Source organism: Phycodurus eques, chromosome 8 (genome assembly GCF_024500275.1).
Source record: "Phycodurus eques isolate BA_2022a chromosome 8, UOR_Pequ_1.1, whole genome shotgun sequence".
In the NCBI taxonomy this organism is placed as follows: Eukaryota; Metazoa; Chordata; class Actinopteri; order Syngnathiformes; family Syngnathidae; genus Phycodurus; species Phycodurus eques.
Window position 1 is genome coordinate 14240184 of NC_084532.1, and position 22817 is coordinate 14263000.

A 22817-nucleotide genomic window follows, 5' to 3' on the forward strand; every position below is an offset into this window, starting at 1 on the left:
TCTGGGTGAAGCAATAAATAAGCACATAAATGCTGTAGATGAATAACCCAAGAACGGAAGCCTGTGTAGCTTGGCCATCCATCATCCATCCTATTACCACGCACTGAGCAGCACCTGCAGTACTGTATGTATAATGCAGTCAACCTCTGTAAGCAGATACAAATTCAGTGCATTCACAACCTCAATTTGTTATACTTGACAATGCCACAGCTTATGCTCTGTTGTTACACTGAATTATGAATAGATTCTCCTCTAAGGACTTTGGTCGGCATGTGACATCGTAGCATTCCTATTCAGAACAGCTGCATAAATGAAATTTGAGTTTACGCTCTGCAGCGACTGGGCGAATATGCATGAACAGTTTCCCTTAAAGCTACTTAAGAAACACCAAAGAGGCTCAATTTTTCATGTTTTCATTTGTTTCCATGGGTAGGATGAATTTTGAATGCCAGAGCATTCTCTGGGTGCACTTGTTTGAATGATTTCTTTCAAAATAATCAAAGGGTTTGACATGATGATACAGGTTAAACAAAAACAAAACCATCCATCCATCCATTTTCTGAGCCGCTTCTCCTCACTAGGGTCGCGGGTGTGCTGGAGCCTATCCCAGCTGTCATCGGGCAGGAGGCGGGGTACACCCTGAACTGGTTGCCAGCCAATCGCAGAGCACATACAAACAAACAAACAAACAAACAACCATTTGCACTAACAGTCACACCTACAGGCAATTTAGAGTCTCCAATTTATGCATGTTAAACCAATTTAGAATTTATGTTGTAATGTATGACAGTTTTTTGTTTTTTTTAAATAGGAGTTTAAAAAACAAAAGTACCAGTTCGTAGCAAAACAGAGCCATATATAGTGGCATAAACACAACCAGTGAATCCTATCCACATATTTACCAATCACTTTGAAATGCATAGTGGACGCAGCAAAAAAAGCCTCAAATTTAATATTGTGAAAAAAAACAGGGAAGTTGTAAGGAAAATTTTTTTAAATCTTGGCTGAACCATTGAGCCTTGTTTGGTCAACCCAGATGTAGAATGACTGCTCCTCACTTTGCATCAGGAAGAGAATGAACATGGACCTATAAGTGCTCTATAAATAAAGTTTTGATTGATAATTAATTAAATAAATACTTAATTATCTATTGTTATGTTCACATTAATTTCACCATTCACAATAAAAAGCTGTGTTAACATGGTAGTGGGGGGAATACAGATAGAATACTGATAGCGTAATTCCCACTATATCACAGTTCCACTCCACTGCAGTTTTACTGTTATTAGAATAATTATTTTTTATACTGTTTGTACAATATTTTTGTATTATCCATTTCTCTTAGTCTCTCGTAATATATTATGCTTAAATGTGTTTGTATTGTTTTAAAAGTGCTATAAAAACATGCCTAGGGTGTATTTAAATAGGGTATTTCTATATAAAGGATTTCACTTGTTGCGGGGGTGGACTGGAATGTAACACCTACAATGGAGGGGAATTACTGCATGCAGATAATCAGTTTATGAATAGATAAATTGATTGACATATAAATAACTACTTTTTACACAGATAAATACCTTTTAATGACATATAACATCATTACATATTATCATCGTATTAATTATAATTATTAATACTGTATAATATGATATATTACAGATGAAAAAAAATGACCTGGTGATTATTTATCATTTTACTCGAAAACATTCCTTTTTAGAGCAGTGGAAGAGCCTGATGTAAGCATTATCACAGGTGGTTTTGATCTCTCAACAGGCAGTAGGACCTCTGGATGCAGAGACAAATTTGCTAAACTTTTTTTTAGCTTTTCAGACAAATGCTGTCTAAATTTGCGAGCAAAGCCATGTCTGTTTAAGTACGTAGATGCGATGTTGAATTGATACTGACGTTTTATTAATGTTGATTTAACTTAAGAAAGATTATTGACAAAGACTCACTAGATTTTACTGTAAATAACAAATGGTGTTTGGCTATGAAAGCACATTTGCGTATTTTATGGTCACAAAATTTTAATAAAAAAGTTCAGTCATTGAAGCCGCTGTGTCAGATGTAGATGTGTATGGACATAACGGTAATATATGACTGTAGTATGAGTGAGAGCACGAACCAAAGCATTTTGTTTCGTGGCAAACACGCACTTCCTTCCCACTAGGCCTGTCACGATGAAAAAAAAATTAAAGATATATTTTCCCAAAAACTATCACAATAATGACATTGTTTTTTTAATGCCTATGAAATCATGAAAAATAAGGCACTTATTATTATTTAGTTATTGTGTTTTTGTTTTTTTGCTTTTAAATATGTATTGTTGTTATCATATTATTATTAATAATTATTATTGTTATTATTAGAATTTCCATTCGTATTTCTCTATTTGAGGTTCCATATTTTGTCTATTTAGACATTAGAGTGACTCTCTAACATGGACTTAGTATAAAAGTGTCAATTTCCTTCTTTAAAAAAAATTTGTCTAGAAAAGACCCCTTTGACAGACATCTGTTTGAGCCAGTTTTGTATCAGCTTTGTTCATATTTGGCTAAGACTGCCATCTTTCCTATGATTGGTTGCGTCCATGTAGAAGGCCCAAGCCTCACTACTTGTGAAAGCACATGTGTTTGTTATTTTGACAGTGCTGGCTCGGGGGCGGAGAGGTAGGCAGAGATCTTCGCTACTGACGTAGATAAGGTCGAGAAATTTTAAAATACCTGATTTTGCTCGTTTGCGACGGAGACCTTGTTTTTAACGACTTATACGTTGTTTTTATCAAGCGTTTTTATTCATGTTTAAAAATAATCCCAACTGAAGTGCTGATAGACGACAGACCTCCATCTTGATAAATGACGTGACGTTCACGACGAAGTGCGCATGTCGCACGGTTCTTCCAATTAAATGTAGTGCACATGTATACACCCCATCGGAATAGATCACGTCACATGTAAACAGTTGACCAGGCATCTTAAATAGGAATGATTTAAATTCAGAATGAGAAAAAAGTCTCCATGTAAACCTGGTGGTTGGTCCGTTGAAAACAAGCCCTTCCCTTGTCAATCAAACGTTGACCTTCGCTGTAGTCAACTACTGGCTGAATAATGTGTGCCACTGCGATAATGCTTAATAAACAGTTTATGTTCCTGTGTTTGTGTTAATTGGGGACTAACACACACAGCAACTTGGAGCGAAGCGCTGATGTTTTAAACTATATTGCCACGATGGAGCGAGCCGTTTAGCTCCTTAACTCACTAGCTCGCTAGCTCATGAACTCCCGAGCTAGCTAACAATTAACTTTCCCTTAAGTGTCTCTATTTTTTGAATCTACACGCTGGACATGGACCAAGGCTGTGGATTATTGGGCGGAGCCAACATCGGCAAGAGTGGAACGTTCCATGAGCCCACTAGCGGCTAATGACACAGCCATCCAATTCTGTCAGCTCACTGTGTGATCCGCATGCCAGCTAACCACAACAATGACAATTTATCGAATCCGGAAAAATATTGTGTCCATTTATTTTTTGAATGATAAGTCAATATATTACAGTACTTATCATGACAGGCCTACTTCCCACTCTCCCGTTACACCAATTTCCTTGAGCACACACTGCAGAAGCTAACACCAGGCTCTTTCAATTAGTGGCACCAGCTTCCAAAGGGCTTTCCACCTCCACCTTTTTCCTCAGACCATGCCCAGCACCATTTGTATTTTTAAACATTTCTCAATTAATACTGTGTTTACACCATGTTTAATAAATATAGCTTCCATTTTCTAAGATATGCAGATTGTATGTTGGGATTTGTTGTCACACTAATACTAGACAAGACTCGCCCAACTCTGCCTCTGATTGGCTAGCACTTGGTGGTTTGGGCTCATACTTTTGGTGGATTTACTCCTTTGATTCGCTAAAGTATGGAAGCACTTCAGCAACACACACGCATACGTAGGGCGAGACGTGTCAAAAAAATTCATTCGACGGATTTCCTGCACTATGATGGAGTACTTTAAGCCATATGTACAGTATGTGGTATGCTTTTTGTCAAAATACCCCAGTATCAATAATTACAGTCACTTAAACTTTTCACCCCTTTTTCTAAGCCCCTCCGAACTCAGCCTGTTTTTGAGGGGGCAGTTATGTCTCGTACAAATAAAATTGGAGAACCAGGACCATGATGACCAGGGGCAGAGCTATGGGGTCACAATTAGGCGAGCGGCTACTACTTACTTGTGGAAGCTGCAATCCAGAGTCCAAAGAAAAAAGTGAGCACCCATAAAGTAAAAATATTGTTTGTATTTTCACTCATGAAGGCACCTCGTCATCAAGAAGCCACAAAATTGAACTTGTCAGTTAGAGTGTCGATCCATGCATGGAGCACATGCAGTAGACACATCACCAAATACTGCATGTGTGGGATTGTATTTGTGCTTATAAAGAAAGAATATACATCAAAAGGATAATTACAGTCAACTTGAGCCACACTGTTTGAAAATATAACTTGACATTGTCATTATGGCACAGCACTCATCATGGCTGTCCTGGTGAGGACTTGAACATGGGGAAATGGTACCCAGATGACACTGTCATTACACAATTGTTGTGGAGAATGGGATCCTGTTGCATGTCAATGAATTGGGCTAACTATGCATGACAAGTTTAGTTGTGTCAGAGAAGGTTACACAGGAGTAGTGTTGCCGGCAATAGACCAAACCACTTTCTAAAAACAAGGCCTCATATTTTCATAGGATACAAAGGAACATGTTAGGGAAAGAGGAATGGGTTAGTAGTGTCAAATATTAGTACTTTTTAGGTATTTCAGGTAAAATCTGACTTACACAAAATGGAAATGACACCCAGGATCAGGTTTGTTCATATAACTTTGAGATGACCATCTTTCCATCTTCAGGGGAACCTCTAAAATGGAAACAATCTATTCCAGGAAGCTCGCTGAACAACTTGTTCAGATTTTTTTGGAGGTTTTAGAGTCAAACTGTCACCATTTTAAAATGTGCATTAACAGTACAGGTATATGTTTCACACAAAAAATATTTTTAACTGCAAATTGAACAACATTTAGGGTGTTCAACTTTGGAGAAGTTAGAAAATTTAACAGATTAATTGTTGAGCCCCAAGACACCATTATGATATTATACTGCAGCTGACAAATTCAATTGAATGGAAAAGCTATTTTTTCTTAGGGTGATTGGTGATGAACAACGGTTTTGCAGAAGTTACTGTTGTGGGGGATCTAATATTGGCAGAAGTCAGCAGGATAGACAAGCTAGCCAATAGCCACATCAGGAATTAGATGGCCTTGCCCCGCTGCTTCTCAGAGGCAGACCTCTTCGGATGGATTATGCTGGAGCTCCCATTAAATCTATCAGCCTTGGGTACAAGCAGGAGAAGCCTTGTACTGGAGATGAAGGACTCCGCTGACTGTTTGATAAGAAGCGCAAAAGTTCCAATTCACACTGGCCGCAACTGGAAAGCATCTGCTGAAGTGGAGAATGCAACACAAAGAGGTGATGGGGTCAACCTGGACAGGTCATGCTGGCCTAGGCTGGGCCGCTCCACAACAGTTCTGGTCCAAAGCCACCAAGAGGCAGAAGACCATGGTGGTGGACAAAGTCACCAAGGTAGAGCAGGAGTGCTTCCACATAACAGTCATAACATGCCCCCGGAACATCTTCTGTGGTTCGGGAATGAGGTTGGCTGTCCACTGTGCAGTACCACCAAGGCTACCTACCCTCCAGCATCTTCTATCAGGATGCAAGGTGGTGTCGCTGGCTGTTGTCAAGCCAGGCAAAATGTGCAGAGCACCCATAGAGGAAATTACTATAGTCAGACCTGGCAAGGAGTGGCAAATGCTGGGAGACCTTAAAAAGACGACTTGTCTTCCCAAGAGAGATCGTCACAACTACTCTCCGACCAGATATTGTATTGTAGTCTGCCATAGACAAATCAGTCCTCTTGATATAGTTTACCATCCCCTGGGAAGAGGGCATGACAGCAGCCCGTGAGAGAAAATATCTCAACTACCCTGAACTGGCAATGGAGTGCCAAGAGGCTGGATAGAAAGCCAAGATACCCTATATTGCCAAAACTATTTGCTCACTTGCCTTGACTCACAAATTATTTGAAGTGATATGCCATTCTAAAGCGGCACGATGGACGACTGGTTAGCACATCTGCCTAACAGTTCTGAGGACCGGGGTTAAAATCCCATGTGGGGTTTGCATGTTCTCCCCGTGCCTGCGTGGGCACTGCGGTTTCTTCCCACATGCCAAAACATGCATGGTAGGTTGATTGAATACTCAAGATTGCCCGGAGGTGTGAATGTGAGTGCGAATGGTTGTTTGTATATATGTGCACTGCGATTGGCTAGTGATCAGTTCAGGGTGTACACCGCCTCTCGCCCGACTGATAGCTGGGATAGACTCCAGCACGCCCGCGACCCTCGTGAGGAGAAGCGGCACGGAAAATGGATGGATGCCATTTTAAATCCATATGGTTTCATATGATATTGGTCTACCCTCTTGCGGGAAGGCTTTCAACTAGGTTTAGTAGTGAGTTTATGGTAATGTTTGCCCATTCTCCTCGGTGCATATTTGTGATGTTGGACAAGAAGGCCTGGGCTCACTGTCCATTCAAAATCAACTCAAAAGTTGTTCTATCAGTTTGAGGGCAGGAATCTGTGCAGGCCAGTCAAGTTCATCCATACCAAATTCTCTCATCCATGTCTTTATGGACCTTGCTTTGTGCATCTGTGTTGGAACAGAAAGGAATACCCAAACTGTTTGACTGTCCAAAATATATTGGTATGCTGAAGCATTCAGAGTTCCTTTCATTGACCTGACCTCAACCCTATAGAACACCTTTGGATGAATTACAGCAGAGACTGAGAGCCATGCCTTTTCTTCCAACATCAGTGGGTAACCTCACAAATGCGCTCCTGGAAAAATTGTCATAAATTCCCATAAACAGACTTCTAAACCTTATGGAAAACATTTACAGGAGAGTTTAAGATGTTATAATTGCAGAGGGTGGAACAAAGTCATATTAAACCCAGTGGATTAAGAATGGGATGTCACTTAAATTCATATCTGAGTCAAGGCAAGTCAGCGAACACTTTTTGGCAATATAGTGTATATCCTGTAGAGGTCGAAATAGGGGCTTTGTCAGCAAGCCAGTAGTTCAGCTGATCCAAAGTGCTGACAAAGCTGTGAAGGAGCTGGGAGTGGCGGGGAGACATCCCTATACACCACTGCCACCCGCGAGGAGTTGGACTGGTGCAGGGGTTGAAACATCAAAGACTCCAGATGATGACCCTGCAGTTGCCCACTTTGACAACGAAGGAGGTGCAGTAGGCCGAAAGGCCGAAGGAGGAACCGCGCTTGACCTGTGCAACAGTCTGCCTTTGCATAATAACTATGAACAAGACGTTCAACCCGACCCTTTGTTCACTTTTATTTTCAACAAAGAAGGTAATGATTGATAAGGAAGACACCGATTATCCACATTTCAGTATATCTAAAACAGCATATTGAGCCAAGGCACCCATTTTACATGAGAAATTCTCAAGGTTCTCAAACAAAAATGTCACAAAAAATATGAATACTGAAAAATGGTGATCTCATCTCAATTAACTCACAAATTTACTTACTTGTGTAGTTGAACACAAAGCTACATGCAGGAAGTCATGACTTATTCTGTTGTATGAACGGGAGCAAGTGGACACAAAGGTTAAAATTGTACTTTCTCCCATCTAATGGAAGAACATTTAATTGTTCTCCCTGTTACTATATGTTGCTGGCATAGATAGCGGAACAAAGATATTTGGAATTAATAAATAATTTTAGGGGGACCAATTGATTTAAATTGGATAATTTCCCATGACATCCCCAATAATCCCTTAGTGGCACACTAGTGCGCCACAGCAAATTGACTGGAGTTCATATAATAGTTTTTTAAAAGGCAGATTAAAATTAAGTTTTTTTTTATTTCAAAGCATAAGACAACTATTTGGTCTTTGCCCGTTGAAATGGAAGCTTCAACAAAGCAAGAGGATGACATGAGTTTGCAGTGAGACCTGACATTTTATTCCCGTTGAAAAGGGTTCGCAACCTTCAATTTAGCCATTGTGTGGGGCCATCTCATCAGGAATGCAACACTCATTGCACATACACAAACACCCACATAACCTTTCCCCTTTCAATTCAATCCCCGAGCACTACCACTAACACTTCAATCCCTATTCTTTCATATTGCACGTCCTTCTCGTTTCATTCTTCGTGCTTCCTCAGTATATCCACTTAACATCATCCGCTGTCTGTCCTACGATATGCAATGAGCAAACACTACATGTACAATTAGAAAAGGGATATAAAGTAATATATAATAATAAAAAAGCATATTGACAAAAGGTTTACCTTATAGATACATACCACAAAACAATCACTCTGAGCAAGTGGTTTTGAAAGCAACTACTGTATATATTTTCTGATAACTGTTTAATGTCCACGGAAAAAACTGTGCAAGGGGGGAAAATTACAATATATAATGTACCATCCCAAAATAGGCTCACTTTGATTCTCATGATGGTTTATAAATTCAATTATAAACATGTTTTTTCATCTGCAATGAACTAATGCAGCATGTATAGTTTGTTATTAAAACAATTATAATAATTTTCAAAAATAATAATGAAAATACACTAATAAAATTTGCTTAATATTAAAACTTTATGGCAGCACAGTGGAGGACTGGGGTTCAAATCCTGGCCCCGCCTGTGTGGAGTTTGCATGTTCTCCCTGTGCGTGCATGGGTTTTCTCCGGGTACTCCGGTTTACTCCCACATCCCAAAAACATGTTTGGTAGGTTAATTGAGGACTCTAAATTGCCCGTTGGTGTGAATGTGAGTGTGAATGGTTGTTTGTTTATATGTGCACTGCGATTGGCTGGCGACCCGTTCAGGGTGTACCCAGCCTCTCACCCGAATATAGCTGGGATAGGCTCCAGCACGCCCGTGACCCTAGTGAGGATAAGCGGTACAGAAAATGGATGGATGGATTAAAACTTTAAGCATCCTAGTCAAACATGGATTTATATTTTGTGCGTTTTCATCCTAATGTAATCAAAGTATTACATTCAGCAGTATGATGATTATTTACAGTATAATTTATTGTTTGCATACTTTATGTTGTACAAGCCTTCCCCTATCAGTGTGTCCTTGCTACATTTAATTTACAGCAAGTCTGTACTGTACTGTATGTCTGAGTGCTCGGCCATAAAGTCAGTCAATCATGCACACGCAATTTGCATGTGGTAACACTGAGACAGGAGTAGATTGAAGCAGCAAATGGTCTGAATAATCTTATCTGACAAACATTTATTTTAGTGATTGTGTTACATTAAACACATTTGTGAGGCAGGGCCTCATTTGTCTGGTTACATGGTGGTCTCATTCGCATAAATGTGACACAGGCATTGACACTAACAACTGTGCACTGAGTGAGTGAGAGAGGCATTAAGAATGCCGAGGACCATGCAAATCATCTGTAAAAGAAACGCCGTGTATCAGAGTGAGGGCTGCATGAACCTGCACACACAGCACATGTAAAACACCAACACGGTTTACGTGGTTATGCCACAAACAATGATACAAATAATTTGTGTCAATAAATATTTTCTATTAAAGTGTCATACCAGAATACTGTAGCTGAATAGATGTTGAACATCGTAACAATAACTACACATTTTCACAGAAATTCCAAGTCAATAAAGGACAGACTCCACTATTTATGGTTTTAGGCGATGCTATGGCATTTTTACTTCTTTGTACATGATTGTGCCTTTTAACTTCTTTCAGGAAAAAGAAGGCTTTTGTGCAAGCCCATAAGCTGCACATTTTGGTCTTTGGTTAAGTTTGACTCTGTTAATTGATTACTCTCCTATTAAGCACAATGGAAACATAAGAAAGAAGTATAAATAATGGACATTTTGAGATGACGTATAATTGAGTTGAGTAGAAGCGTATGCTTATCTCTCAACATACTACTTAGCCAGTAGTGAGGTATTCTTATGATGATCAGCACCGAAGCAACTGACTGCGCAGATACAGAGTCAAGTATATATTAAGGTAGTTATCACATTTTTTAAAAATGTATTTCTGGACTTGAAATTGTTGCATGAAACCAGAGCTTAACCTCTCCTTCAGCTTTACCTGCTTGAAACTGGTAACAGCCATTTTTTTTACACAATCAAGTGTATTCTTGAGTCAGCTAAGCAAGATAGACTGATGTCAGTGTGTCTGGTTAGTGTTACAGTCAAACCGGATATTTCTGATGTCTGATTTCACTCAAGTGCTACAGAGGGCCTTGCACTAATGCATCACAGATAAACCAGCTGCTCAACAGTGGAGAAATTGCTTGTATTTAAATGTAATTTTGGTGACTGTGGTATTTCTAAAATATTGACTTTGATAAATAGTGATTGGCAGTTTAGGGAAACTATTAAAATTAAATCAGCATGCAATACACCATCTTCCACAGATTGGGTGGAAGTGAGTAGTATAAAATACAAACTGAGGGCACTGATTGATCTGAAGAACTCTTAGACGTGTTCTGCATTGTTGAGTGAATAAGATCTGTCTATCTGTCCATCTATCTATCAATTGCTCTCTCTCCCTATCTATCCATTCATCCATCTATGTGCTTTGAACAAAAGTCCAAAGAATTCGTACAAAATAAGGTTTGTCTTGCAGGAAAAAGATCTAACGGGATGCGGTAACTCAAGATAAGATTGTGAGTCCTGGTGCAATGCATAAACTTTATCCTGCCATGAAAACACAAGACTGTCATAAGGACATGTAAATATTGCAGTAACAAATTTATTTCATTGCTGTTATAACTTACCTGTGGAACTGTCTTCCTCCTTCTGCTGGCCTTGGGTGTTGCAGTTATGGAATGTGGTTGCCTCCTCCTGGTTCGGGGTTGCTCCTGGTGGCAAACTGACCGGACGAGAGCTAGTGACTGAGCTGGATGGACGGGTACTGGCACAGTTCTAGAAACAAAGGGAGGGTCAGGTCAATATAAGACTGTAGGATCAATTTAGATTCAGGATATTTTTTATGAAAATAGACACCTCCTGTGTTGCAATTGCTTCCTTGATTAATTTAAAAAAATATTTTTTTTTAAATAAACAGTTCTTATATGCGTTCACTGACTGAGAATTGTAATGCAAAATAAAAAACATGAGAATGACGTTTAAATGCCATCACATCAATAAAAAAGTGCATGTCTATATTTTAAATATTTACTCCGGACGTCTCTTGCTAACTGGGTGAGAAAAATGCTTCACATGGCCACAATCTTGTGCCTCCCATTCTTGTGTTCTATATAGCATAAAACCCCAGGTGTGTGCAAGGGCACATTTGAATGAAATGTATCTCTATTTAAGAGTTAGTGAGGATAACCGGTACAGAAAATGGATGGATGGATGGATTATAATAATAATGAATTGTATTTATAAATGCACTGTAAATAAATGCATATTATAAATAATTAAATGCATACATGACAGCAAAACTACAGTAGATATGTATTAAAAAAAAACAGCTATAGTCTGTAAAAAAAACAGCTATAGTCTGTAAAAATACAAATTTTAAAAAAGGCTTTTTTTTTTTTTTTTTTTTTTTTAAGGTGGGTTTTTAGGCCTTTTGTAAAAGCATCTACAGTATGTGGTGCCCTTAGGTTTTCCATTCCAGATCATTCCACAGACGGAGCCACCGAACAAAAAGCACAGTCTCCCATTGATGAGTTTTTCTGTATTCTTGAGCCCACTGCAAACGTTTCTAAGCCTTTGGGGGATCCTGCCTCAAGAGGTTCTTTGGATTCCAGAGACACAAGCAGCTTCAAATAGCTGCTTGCGCCTCATCAGCCTCAGAAAACAAACTGTTTGTTCTCTGAGTCACACACTTTATTTTTTACAGTACAAGGATCTTCTTTAAGTTTTCTCGAAAAGTCCAGTGTTTTTCTTCCCTTCGCAAGGCATTGGACTATTTTACATTTTTCATCGGCAAAAAGAGTCTTCTTTTTCCCATACTGCATGAACGCTATGACTATGAGATACACCACATGCAAAAACTCCCCCTAGAATTCCAAATCTTATATGCATAATAATTTGGAACATCCAGTGTAGGGTTTGATTATCTATCGCCTATTAAATTCTAATGAGAAACTATTGCCCTTGAAACTACTTCTCATCTAGGACACTGGTATTACCGGTAGTTAAAATAATAATAACAATCAAACTCAAAAAGCACATCTTCTTTTGCTGCTGCCAAAAATAATTTCAGAAAACTCTAGCATTTTCTGGCTTGTCCTAATGTGAATTAAGATTTTAAAAAATAAATAGATAATCCACATCCAATTTATAAAAATATTTTAGCGGTGTCAGGGGCATGGAACTCCAGCATACTGAGAAGGGCTTGTTTTTTTATTTGAGTCCAGAAACTGACAGCTTTATTTCAAAAAGCAATTTGGCTGTGTACGTACAAGAGGGAGGTCAGTGTAGGTCAGTACTTGGTCTCAAACAGGGAAGCTACACTCGTCAAAGTAGCTGTGTGTTCGTGTGTGTGTTTAAAATCAAAACCCCAAGGGGCAAGGAAAACTACTGTAATGCGCTACTCATGTGCAGGACCTTTATTAGGGTGGAGAATGAAGGGGATGACTTGAGTGCATCAGTAAAAAGTGTCATTCCAACAAATTTAGGTTGGTGGAGAAATAAAGAGCTAAATATTTTGCACAGCTTCATATTATTTCCTTATCAATTGTTCAACATATTGCCCAGCAAAATATTGTCCTTACGCACCTTGAAACACAACAAATGTAGATGTGAACAATTCCCTAACCAGAGTAGAATATTAAATTATAATTCATTTAAACCCTTAAATTAAATCAGCTGTAAATTATCATTAGGCTAATGTCTTTATCGTTACAAATAATACAACAGACCCTACCAACTAGTGTCGTTCATCTTCAAATGACCCCATTTATGCAGTAATACTACCGTCGCTTCTTTATCCCTCATCGTGCGAGGCACAATACCCAATCCTGTGTTTTACAACAAGGGGATATATGGGGGCATGTGCGGTCATCTAGAGCCAAATGTCTCCTATGCAACCAAAGGACAGGTAGATATGGTATTTCAAACAAGATTTATGGCGCAAAACAGCATTAGCTAAAAAGCGTCAGGTGGCAGCGATAGCTAAAAAATGCATTCTAGTAGCGGAACACAGCTAGATTGGAAAACCACCACCTCAAGAGCAAGCACTAAAAATGACAGTCGATGGTGGGGGGGACCTCACTGATGCCGAGAGCAGCCAATATATCAAGCTGCACCAAAGACATGGGGCCCCATTAGCCCCCAATCCAGTCCAGCAGACTCAGCTGATCTATTTATTTATTTAATCTCTTCACATTCGTACAGTGTCAATCTCTGAGGTGGTGGGGGCGTCAATGGAAGTGGAGGGGCACATGAAATTTTGAAAATCAATCTGCACTTCGTAATGGTTTCATTCCTTTTGCAATGACCTGATGGGTGCAAGGTGGGGAATATTGGTGGGTGTATATGTGTGGGTCAGGGTGTGGTGGGAGGGGTAGGATAGAGTGTTAGCGGCCATAAAGCCTTAACTCACACAACCTAAGAAGTGGAGAAAAGTTGATGTGATCCTAATAAGGGACAAATCACAATTTGTGTGTACGCGATGGCGGGCGAAGGAGGGTGCAATGATGAGAACCGTTGTTTTGGAGATGTTTAGAATTGTCTGAAAAGTGCTTGCTTAGGCTGATGCATGTAACACACACACACACACACACACACACGTGGTAGCATCTCAGTACTATCTGACAAGGTATAAATACTGGTCTGACACTTTAATGTCAGCGGACAGCTTGTCCTGGATTAGAAACTTGTAACCCAGCAGAGAGGTCGACATTGCTGGGATGAAAGTGCCGCAATGGGCAGCGTGAGGAGGGGAAAAGGGGGAGCTATTATGGAAGGTGTGTGTTTGATCTATCAGGGCATCTAACATGGACTGTCGGCTAGTAAGAGGATAGTCGATGTAAGAGGCTGTTTTGTGGCCAGCTCTCATTGCCATTGTTGGAGTGAGGATTTTGTTTCGCCCACAAAAAGAAAATTGGAAAATTGAGTTTGTGGTGTGTGCGTGTGTGTGTGTGTGTTGTGTGTGTGTGTGTGTGTGTGTGTGTGTGTGTGTGTGCGTGCGCGTGTATCTGCACGTGTGTTGCACACAGACAGAATAAAGGATTACATACTGAAAAATTAAGCGCCTTTCTCCTTTCCTTGATCCTGTTGACCGTGGTCCGGACCTAAAAGAACAAGAGAGATACTTTAAGTATGTCTGACATGGTGCTTGGTAAAGCACACTTTCATAGAATACAAACATACAATTATTTCCAAAGCAGCACTTCTTGGCAAAAAGAAGATTTTTTTTTAAAAAACTGAGCGGCTGTTAGTGGATGGCGACAACCAACAGCTGAAAGAAAGTGTGTGTGCCTACATGAGTGAAGGTGCTCGAGTGTGTCCCGGTGGCTAATGGGACTTGAAAGTGACACATAGAGCTGGCAAACTAAGAGGACGACTTTGAGATCTCATCCGTCAACACAGAGCAGCGAGACAAACAAATGGAGCTATTGGAGGAGAAGGAACCGCCCTTGCAGAACAGATTACATTTTTGTACTTCAGACGAAAACGGTGTAAGATCACGTACTAGTGAGAAATGATTTGATTCCAAAATTTTACATTTTACATGTTAGAGAGAGGTGGTACCGGGACGTAATGTATAATACCATTGACATACTGTATGGAAAACTTTAGATGAAAAGCAACTATCATTTTACTTTCAAATGAACCATTTGTAAAATTGTTGACATGATGGTGTTTTTGTATAATTCCATAGCTCATTATGATGTATTTATAAATATTCAACTCCCAGTCAGTATTCTCAACTTATTACAGTGATTTTCTTTTTTAAATGTTCATTGTATAAGTAATTCATACCTTATGCATTTCTCTCTCTCTCTCTCTCTCTCTCTCTCTCTATACACACACACACACACACACGTGTATATATATATATATATACACATATATATATATATATATATCTGCGATTGGCTGGCAACCAGTTCAGGGTGTACCCCGCCTCCTGCCCGATGATAGCTGGGATAGGCTCCAGCACGTCCGCGACCCTAGTGAGGAGAAGCGGCTCAGAAAATGGATAGATGGATATATATATATATACACACACACACACACATATATAAATATATATATATATATATATATACACACACACACACACACATAATGTGTCTACCACACAATTAATAAATGTTGGTTGAAAAATATTTTATTACATTTCTGGCTTGTGCTTTGAAGTAAAAAATAATAATACGTAAGAAATTATTGTGCATGTAATGTATCTTTTAAAAACATATGACTGGACATACACAATATATAGATTTTTTAAATCCTAAAATTAATTTATTTGAAATAATTAAACCCGACTTTGTATGCATGGTATTTGTGACATTAAGTGTGTTGTGTCAGTTCTGATACAGCAATACCAAATGCATTCATAATTTTCAACACCTTATACGAAAAAAATAATCATGATAATCAGTTTATAAAAGATGTAATTTCTTGATCAATATCAATTAATATTATATCTTTATCAAGTATTACTTGTTTGAGTGTTGCTAAATGAATGTAGACTTACTGCCTACATTTAATATGACAGTATTCCTATTCTAAATTCATTACACTTGTTATTGTGATAAACAGCATAAAGAACCACATAGGACAAGGTGCAAGACATAAATGATGTGTGTGTGGCTGAACAGTCTTCTGTTAAAAGCCTCAAGTGAAGTAGAATCTGGGTGTGCATGTGTTCATGCACATTGTCAACAGTGACTATAAATTTGTAGAGGCTGAGGCCTCGACACATAAGCCCAGCCCATGCGGTTAGTGAATATGCATTATGGCTTCTGGCTTCACTAAGTCACAGCATTTTATAAATTATGACACCGCGCTGTACGCACACACATGCATACACACACAAAGGCAGCATGTGCATGTATTTTACATGCATAAGACTGGTGAAGAGACTTATAATGAAGAAAGGCCAACACTTATGACAGCACAAAATCAACAGAGCCAGCATCATATATTCATAACGGGCCAACTAATTTTTACAAGATGCTCAACAAGTGTAAATTCAGGAGACATTATCATCTATTATTTAATGGGGGAAGGACATTCCAGAGATTTCACTGAGATCAAAAGCAGCCTCCTGTTAAGGCAATTACATGACACCACTTAATGAATCGTTTGACAATGAGGGGAAGGGCATTGTTTTAGATGATCGTTGTGTGTTTAAGGGCTTGAGCATACACTCAAGGTTTCGCAATGATGCAAAGTTAAACAATTAACATATGAAAGCGGCATAGCCGACAACACCTGCCGACATCCTTGGAGCTGATGGAAATAAAAGGTCATCAAAGTGTTTTAATACAAGGTGACCACCAAGGAAAAGCTAATTGTAGTGAATAATGAGGAGCTATTCTCAGGTAATTAGTGATTTAAAAAAAAAAAAAAAAAAAAAAAAAACTGCATTTTGATATATTAGAGGTAAAGCCCATTCCATGCCGTATTTATAAAAGTGGAAATCCAGCTTAATGAATTTTCTGACACTGAGGCAGTATTCCTTAGCATATCAAAGTGCTGCTTTTTTTATTCAATAAATTTGGTATTTACAAATCTAATCAGCTTCATCACCTGAAATTGTTTCTGTTGATTAAATAGACTTTGTTCTTCAATCAAGCCAGTTAAGACAATCTATGAATAAGAAGCATGTAGTCCACTTACAATTGATGGGATTTAATAACTTATGTAGTAGACCTATGACACAGGGTCTGACGGCTGATTCCAACAGATTTTTGTTCAGAGGAATTTTCAAACAATTTGCCCTCAAATTAGCATCATTCAGCAGTTTTTTGCCATCTCAATGGAAGTATTAATGCATTTTATTGTGTGCATACTTTTAAAGAACATTTGAAATGCTAGGGAACGTGAATCTGAAATTTGGGAAGGATCCTTGACATGTTTGGGAACAAATTAAAGGACACACAGCAAAAGACAGCAAAGTATTTCACTGGCAGGAAAAAGTTTTTTTTTAATTTTTTTTTTTTTTACTCTGAACAAAACCAGAAAAATGTTTTGCAAACATCACCAAAGGAGTGTGCTTATGGATGCACGGTCATGTTCCTGGGAACTGGCAAATGTACATGTACTAATCACAAATTGCAACAACCTGAGGGTCAAGGACAACCTGAGTTACGAAAATGAATTTCAAAGCACAAAGAAAACCACTTTCAGCAAGAATGCACCACTGATTTATTTTACACCTTTGAGGGTGAGATCCTTCCAGCTCCTCACGATCAGTGCTTCACCTTTCACTAACGGACAGCTCCTCAAGCATTGAGAAGAAACCACAAAGACAATTTAAAATACTGTATGCGGAGATTCATGAAGCATTACTTTTTTACATGGCCAAAGGAAAGCTAACACAAATAAGAATGATGCTGGACTAACCTTGTATATTCATTTAAAACACCAAGAAATGCAGATATTTACAGTATATCACGCCCATGCAGTCACAATTTGATTACTTAGTTACTTCAGCATAATATCTGATATGATTTAATTTAGATATCTAATTTGAAAAGTTTTTTTGTTTGTTTGTTTTTTATTTTACATTCTAAATTACTGGGATCCTCTACAATGGTGCACAATATCTTGTTTTCTCAAAATTGTCTAATGACATTTTAGTTTGTCACTTCAAAACAGAAGATACGCATTCAACAAATAAATTAACTCAAAATTTGGCCTGGTTTTGAGTAATTGGGGGCTACATTAACAGGCTTATACCTGAGATTACCTTTTTGACCAAGAGTGATTGCCATGAGGTGAGTCTCATCCATTAAAATGCATCTCTCTCTCTGTTGCCAGTAGGCCAGGCCTTATCAAAATGGTAATAATGTAGCATCTCAGTATGATATGTTCTCAGTCCTTCATTGCATATGTATCTTCCTCCATTTTATGTATGGAGACTGCTTGGGACCTCGCAAAGCACTGGCCAACGGCTTTGTCAGGATTCTAAATGGAGGGCCATGAGTTTAAAAACTTAAAGAGGCAGTGAAATATTAGGCAATGTAGGTGAGCAATGAGTGGCTGAGAACGACGCCGTGTCAGTGTTTAATGGTCGGACTCGGATGCATATAAGTTAGTCCAACCATGAAGGGCAGTAGGACGCTTGCGTGGAAACGATGTCCCCTTCCCTTCCATCTTAGCCCTCCTCCCACCATCAACCGTCTCACACACACACACACACACACACACGCACGCACACGCAAGCACGCACACACACACACACACACACACACACACACACACACACACACATGGTCCTACTTGCTGCAACCCCCCAAATCGGCACAGCTTTTAACCATGGAGCACATCAGAAACTTGTCATTTCTCTCATTCACTGCGACAGCCTTGAGACACAATGCAGACTTACCTCTGTGTTGTACACCCCATATATCAGGAAGATGAACAGACCCTGCAAACAGACAAAGAGAGTGGTAATAAGATGGGAGGACAAAGTTGTTACACGTGTTTTCTCTCTTATTTAAAAAATCAGCTCAAATGACTGCAGTAATTAGCAGTTCATGAAATGAGAAGTTGCGCTTAAAATGTGAACAGCTTCTCCAAACTGTGGCCCTCTTTGTATCCTTTACAATAGTTGTCCCACAATCCAACCTTCTCACAAAACATTCAAATCGAAAGTACAACTACATGTTTTCAATATAGATTCAGTCTGAGATTTAAAAAAAAACAAAAAACAACACACACACACAATGATGAATAGCAAGGAGACACAATAGCCACAATGCGAGATCCAACGACATAGTAAAAGAGACGCACAAAAACACACACATACAAAAAGCCCAACTCAAGCCCGTCAAAACGATCAAGGAAAACTATTCGAGGAAAGCAGAGAAAGGGAGAGGAGAAGGAGAATAATGAAAAAATGATGGATAAAAGAAGATATTTCATGTTCACAGAACTCTGTGGATTGTACCCTGAACCCAACAATACCCTGCCCTTGAATGCATAAATGCCGCACAGAAGAATTGTTATTTTTCATTGGAAATCTTTGTACATACAAGTGTACACCTTCGCCTTCAGTCCATAATGTAAATCTGTTGCCTCAGTGGAAATGATGGCAACTGCCACAAAAAAAAGAACACGAAAAGTTGGGGGAAATCCTATAACAGGTCAATAGAAAGAGTGGGTTCTTTTATAAGCCAACTGCACAATGATCTGGATCTTGTTCACACAAATAAACTTTAAGAAGCATTGGACATCTGTTGGCACAATTTGAAAAATAAATCATCAAGGTCCACTGAAATAATTTGGCAACAAAGATGTTTCAAGCCAATAATACAAAGAGTAACTATAGCCTCTATTCTAGTATCTATAGTTTTGTAATAAGTGGTGCTGTTCAGTTCAGGCTGTTTATTATGAGAAGGTACAGCATAAGATGGTTTTGTGTTCTTTCCATTCCATTGTCGTCGTTCCACAGAAATAAAAATACCGCTGCCACTGGTAAGGACATGCCAAAATGCGTATGGCTTCAATTTAAGTATGAGGGTGGATACCATTTATAATTAAAAGACAAATATGACGTGTATAAGGTGTATATCATTGAATAGAACCAAACTGCGCGTAATGACTTACTTGTAGGTACAGTGTATACACACGCAGGCGCACACACACACACACACAGAATAATAGATGGCCTTTTGTTAATTTGCACATATACCCTATTGTATTACATTACAATTGCAATTCCCAACTCATTGTTTTCATTTGATTACCATGTTTTTGATCATTGCTCATATTTGTAATTAATCTTTTGTTGTACAGTGAACAAAGTGGTAAGAACATGCTGCGCACATTAAGAAAAGTGGTCTATTAGAGAATAATTGAGTTAAAAATAAGTGGCAGCACAACAATAATGATGGATTGTTAAAATGTTAATTCATTAATATTCCCACTATAAACAAACACAAACAAAATTGGGGCACATTATTTAAATGTGGGTGCACTTTTCTTAACCAAGTTCTGTTTCTTTTGAACTCTCTAGCAAATGGTACAAATTTATGCAAAGGATGAACACAGTTGCTTTCAAAGTATTGCTATACTGCACATCAAACAAGAGAGCATAAATTAATTAGCAGCCAACTAATTCTGCAACAATTGTATGTTTAAAAAGTTAAATCCAGCAAACATTGTGTTTGACCAAAAACAATCATCCCCCCCAGAGAGTGGTGCCATGCAACGCAACACAGAAAATTACATTTGTTACAACAATAAGGATTTCCATGTTACAAGCGCTAAGAGTTTGACCCGCAGTAGAAAAGCACACATGTAAAATTACTTGCAGGAATTCACAATCACTATGTTGTGTCCAATAATGTTGTTCAACATATGACCACAAGCTGTCAATGTGTATGAAAACTGATTGGAGGCCCTTTCACATGCTGACCTGCTTAATGCTAACCTGAGATTTTTTAGACATGATTTAAATGGGCCTGGCTTATTTAAAAACAAAAACATGATAATTAATGTACAGATTTAATTGTTGCGGGATTGATCCTGTGACTTTTCGTAAATACTTATTGAAAGTGGCTTTTTCATCAGACACACTTCCACGTCTTTGGGATTTTGTTATGGTCCAATAAAACCAAGGTTAAAATATTTTGGCCATAATTCTAAAAGGTTTGTTTGGCGCAAAAGACAACATACTGTACCTACAACGAAGCATGGTGGTGGGAGCATCATGCATTGGGGGTGTTTTTAGTCAGCTGGAATTGTACTCTTAGACAAGTTGGAGGGAATTACGAACAATTTGAAATAGCAGTCAGAAACCTTCAGGCTTCAGTTACAAAAAAATAAAAAATAAATAAAAAAGTCACGAAAAGTCTACTAGAACAACTGAACCATATCTGAGGTTAATCAGAAGCTCTTTAAATGGAGGCAGGTGTGTGCTGACTCTCATTTAACATGTTTGAATATTATTGGTGAATTCTAAACACAGTCAAATCTGCAGTTACAAGAGGGTGTGCAAACCTGTGCAACCACATTATCTCAGTTGTTTATTTTACTTCGGCTCTCAAAAACCTCAATTGAGTAGTGCAGGTTACAGGCCAAATTAATGGTGGATTTTTTTTTATTTTTTAATGATTTGTCCTGGTCTCATTTTTATATCACAAAAACCTAGCATTTGAACAGGGATGTGTAGACTTTTATATCCACTGTAGATATACATTTATAATTTTTTAAAAATATATATAGTTTAATTTAGTTTTTGGCGGCACGGTGGAGACTGGTTAGTCTGCCTCATAGTTCTGAGGACCGGGGTTCGCCTGTGTGGAGTTTGCATGTTCTCCCAGTGCCTTCGTGGGTTTTCTCCGGGCCCTCCGGTTTCTTCCCACATCCCAAAAACATGCATGGTAGGTTGATTGAGGACTCTAAAGTGTGAATGTGTGCGCGAATGGTTCTTTGTTTATATGTGCCCTGCGATTGGCTGTTGACCAGTTAAGGGTCTACCCCGCCTCGCGCCTGAAGATTGCTGGAATAGGCTCCAACACGCCCGCGACCCTAGTGAGGATAAGCAGAACGGAAGATGAATGAATGAATTTAGTTTTTTAATTTGTCTTCATAGAATAGCTGTTACTGCCATTGCTTAACATTAAAAATAATTTATACTTGTCTAAATGCTCATCAATTTTAACCGGATTAGATTTGACAAAAACATTTTATTGTTTGAGCCGACCAACTCCTTTTTCTTAAGGAGCTAAAGACCACAACCTCCAGGTACTTTGAAAATACCCACAAAAAACAGAGGTAGCTATTTCAAAAACCCAATGTAAAAATTCCCTGCCGAGCTTCAAACACTCAGAGACGGTTCACAAATAGAGCTATCTGCATCTCTACTTGGCAAAAAAAAAAAAAGAGGGGGGGGGGGGGGGGGGGGGGTGGGGGGGGGGGGGGGGGGGGGGGGGGGGGGGGGAGATTTAGTCCTTACACCTGGTAATCATTACAGAAATGAGAGACAGAGGAGGTGAAAATGCTGTGATGGAGGAAAAAAGACAAGAAATTCACACTTCTGCACTGGGACTTGCTAATGTCTCTGACCCCTTCATGCATAAACAGTTTAATTAACATGTATACATAACTTTCACTTTAACTGCTCATGGCATGTCAAATCAAAGTATCTGTCAGTGCTGTGAAGCAACGAGTTGATGCTGTGCAGGTCCTCGGTTCATATTCACCCTTTTCTAACAGCTCCAGCTGGCCAGAGAAACTGGCAAGACCACATGAAGCCAGACAAACAGGCAGGTAGACAGCCAGGCTGCTCTGCTGTCAATTTGATGAGATAAACACCTCTCCATGCAAGCTTTAACACCCAAAACCAAGGGACAGTACATTATGATTTTAAAGGAGAGAACAACTTTATAGAACATAGAACAACAAAAATTTGAGCAAATTGCCTTCAATCAGCTTATAAAATACACCATACCTGTAAATGTGATCATGGTTGAACATAGGCTGAATAAGTCAAACTAATTGGAAACAAATTCTAAATCTTTACAATGTCATTTC

The 22817-nt window shown here is 38.8% G+C and overlaps 1 protein-coding gene across 2 annotated transcripts in view; it reads right to left on the reverse strand.

Annotated features, from left to right (window-relative positions):
• LOC133406695 (adhesion G-protein coupled receptor D2-like) overlaps positions 1 to 22817 on the reverse strand; it is a 98770-nt gene that overhangs the window by 34369 nt on the left and 41584 nt on the right. For both annotated transcript variants that reach the window (XM_061684498.1, XM_061684499.1), the window contains exons 20-22: positions 18664 to 18705; positions 14339 to 14392; positions 10919 to 11066 (exon numbers count right to left, since the gene is read on the reverse strand). In XM_061684498.1, the coding sequence (XP_061540482.1) occupies positions 10919 to 11066; positions 14339 to 14392; positions 18664 to 18705 (244 nt within the window). The remainder of the gene's footprint in view (positions 1 to 10918; positions 11067 to 14338; positions 14393 to 18663; positions 18706 to 22817) is intronic.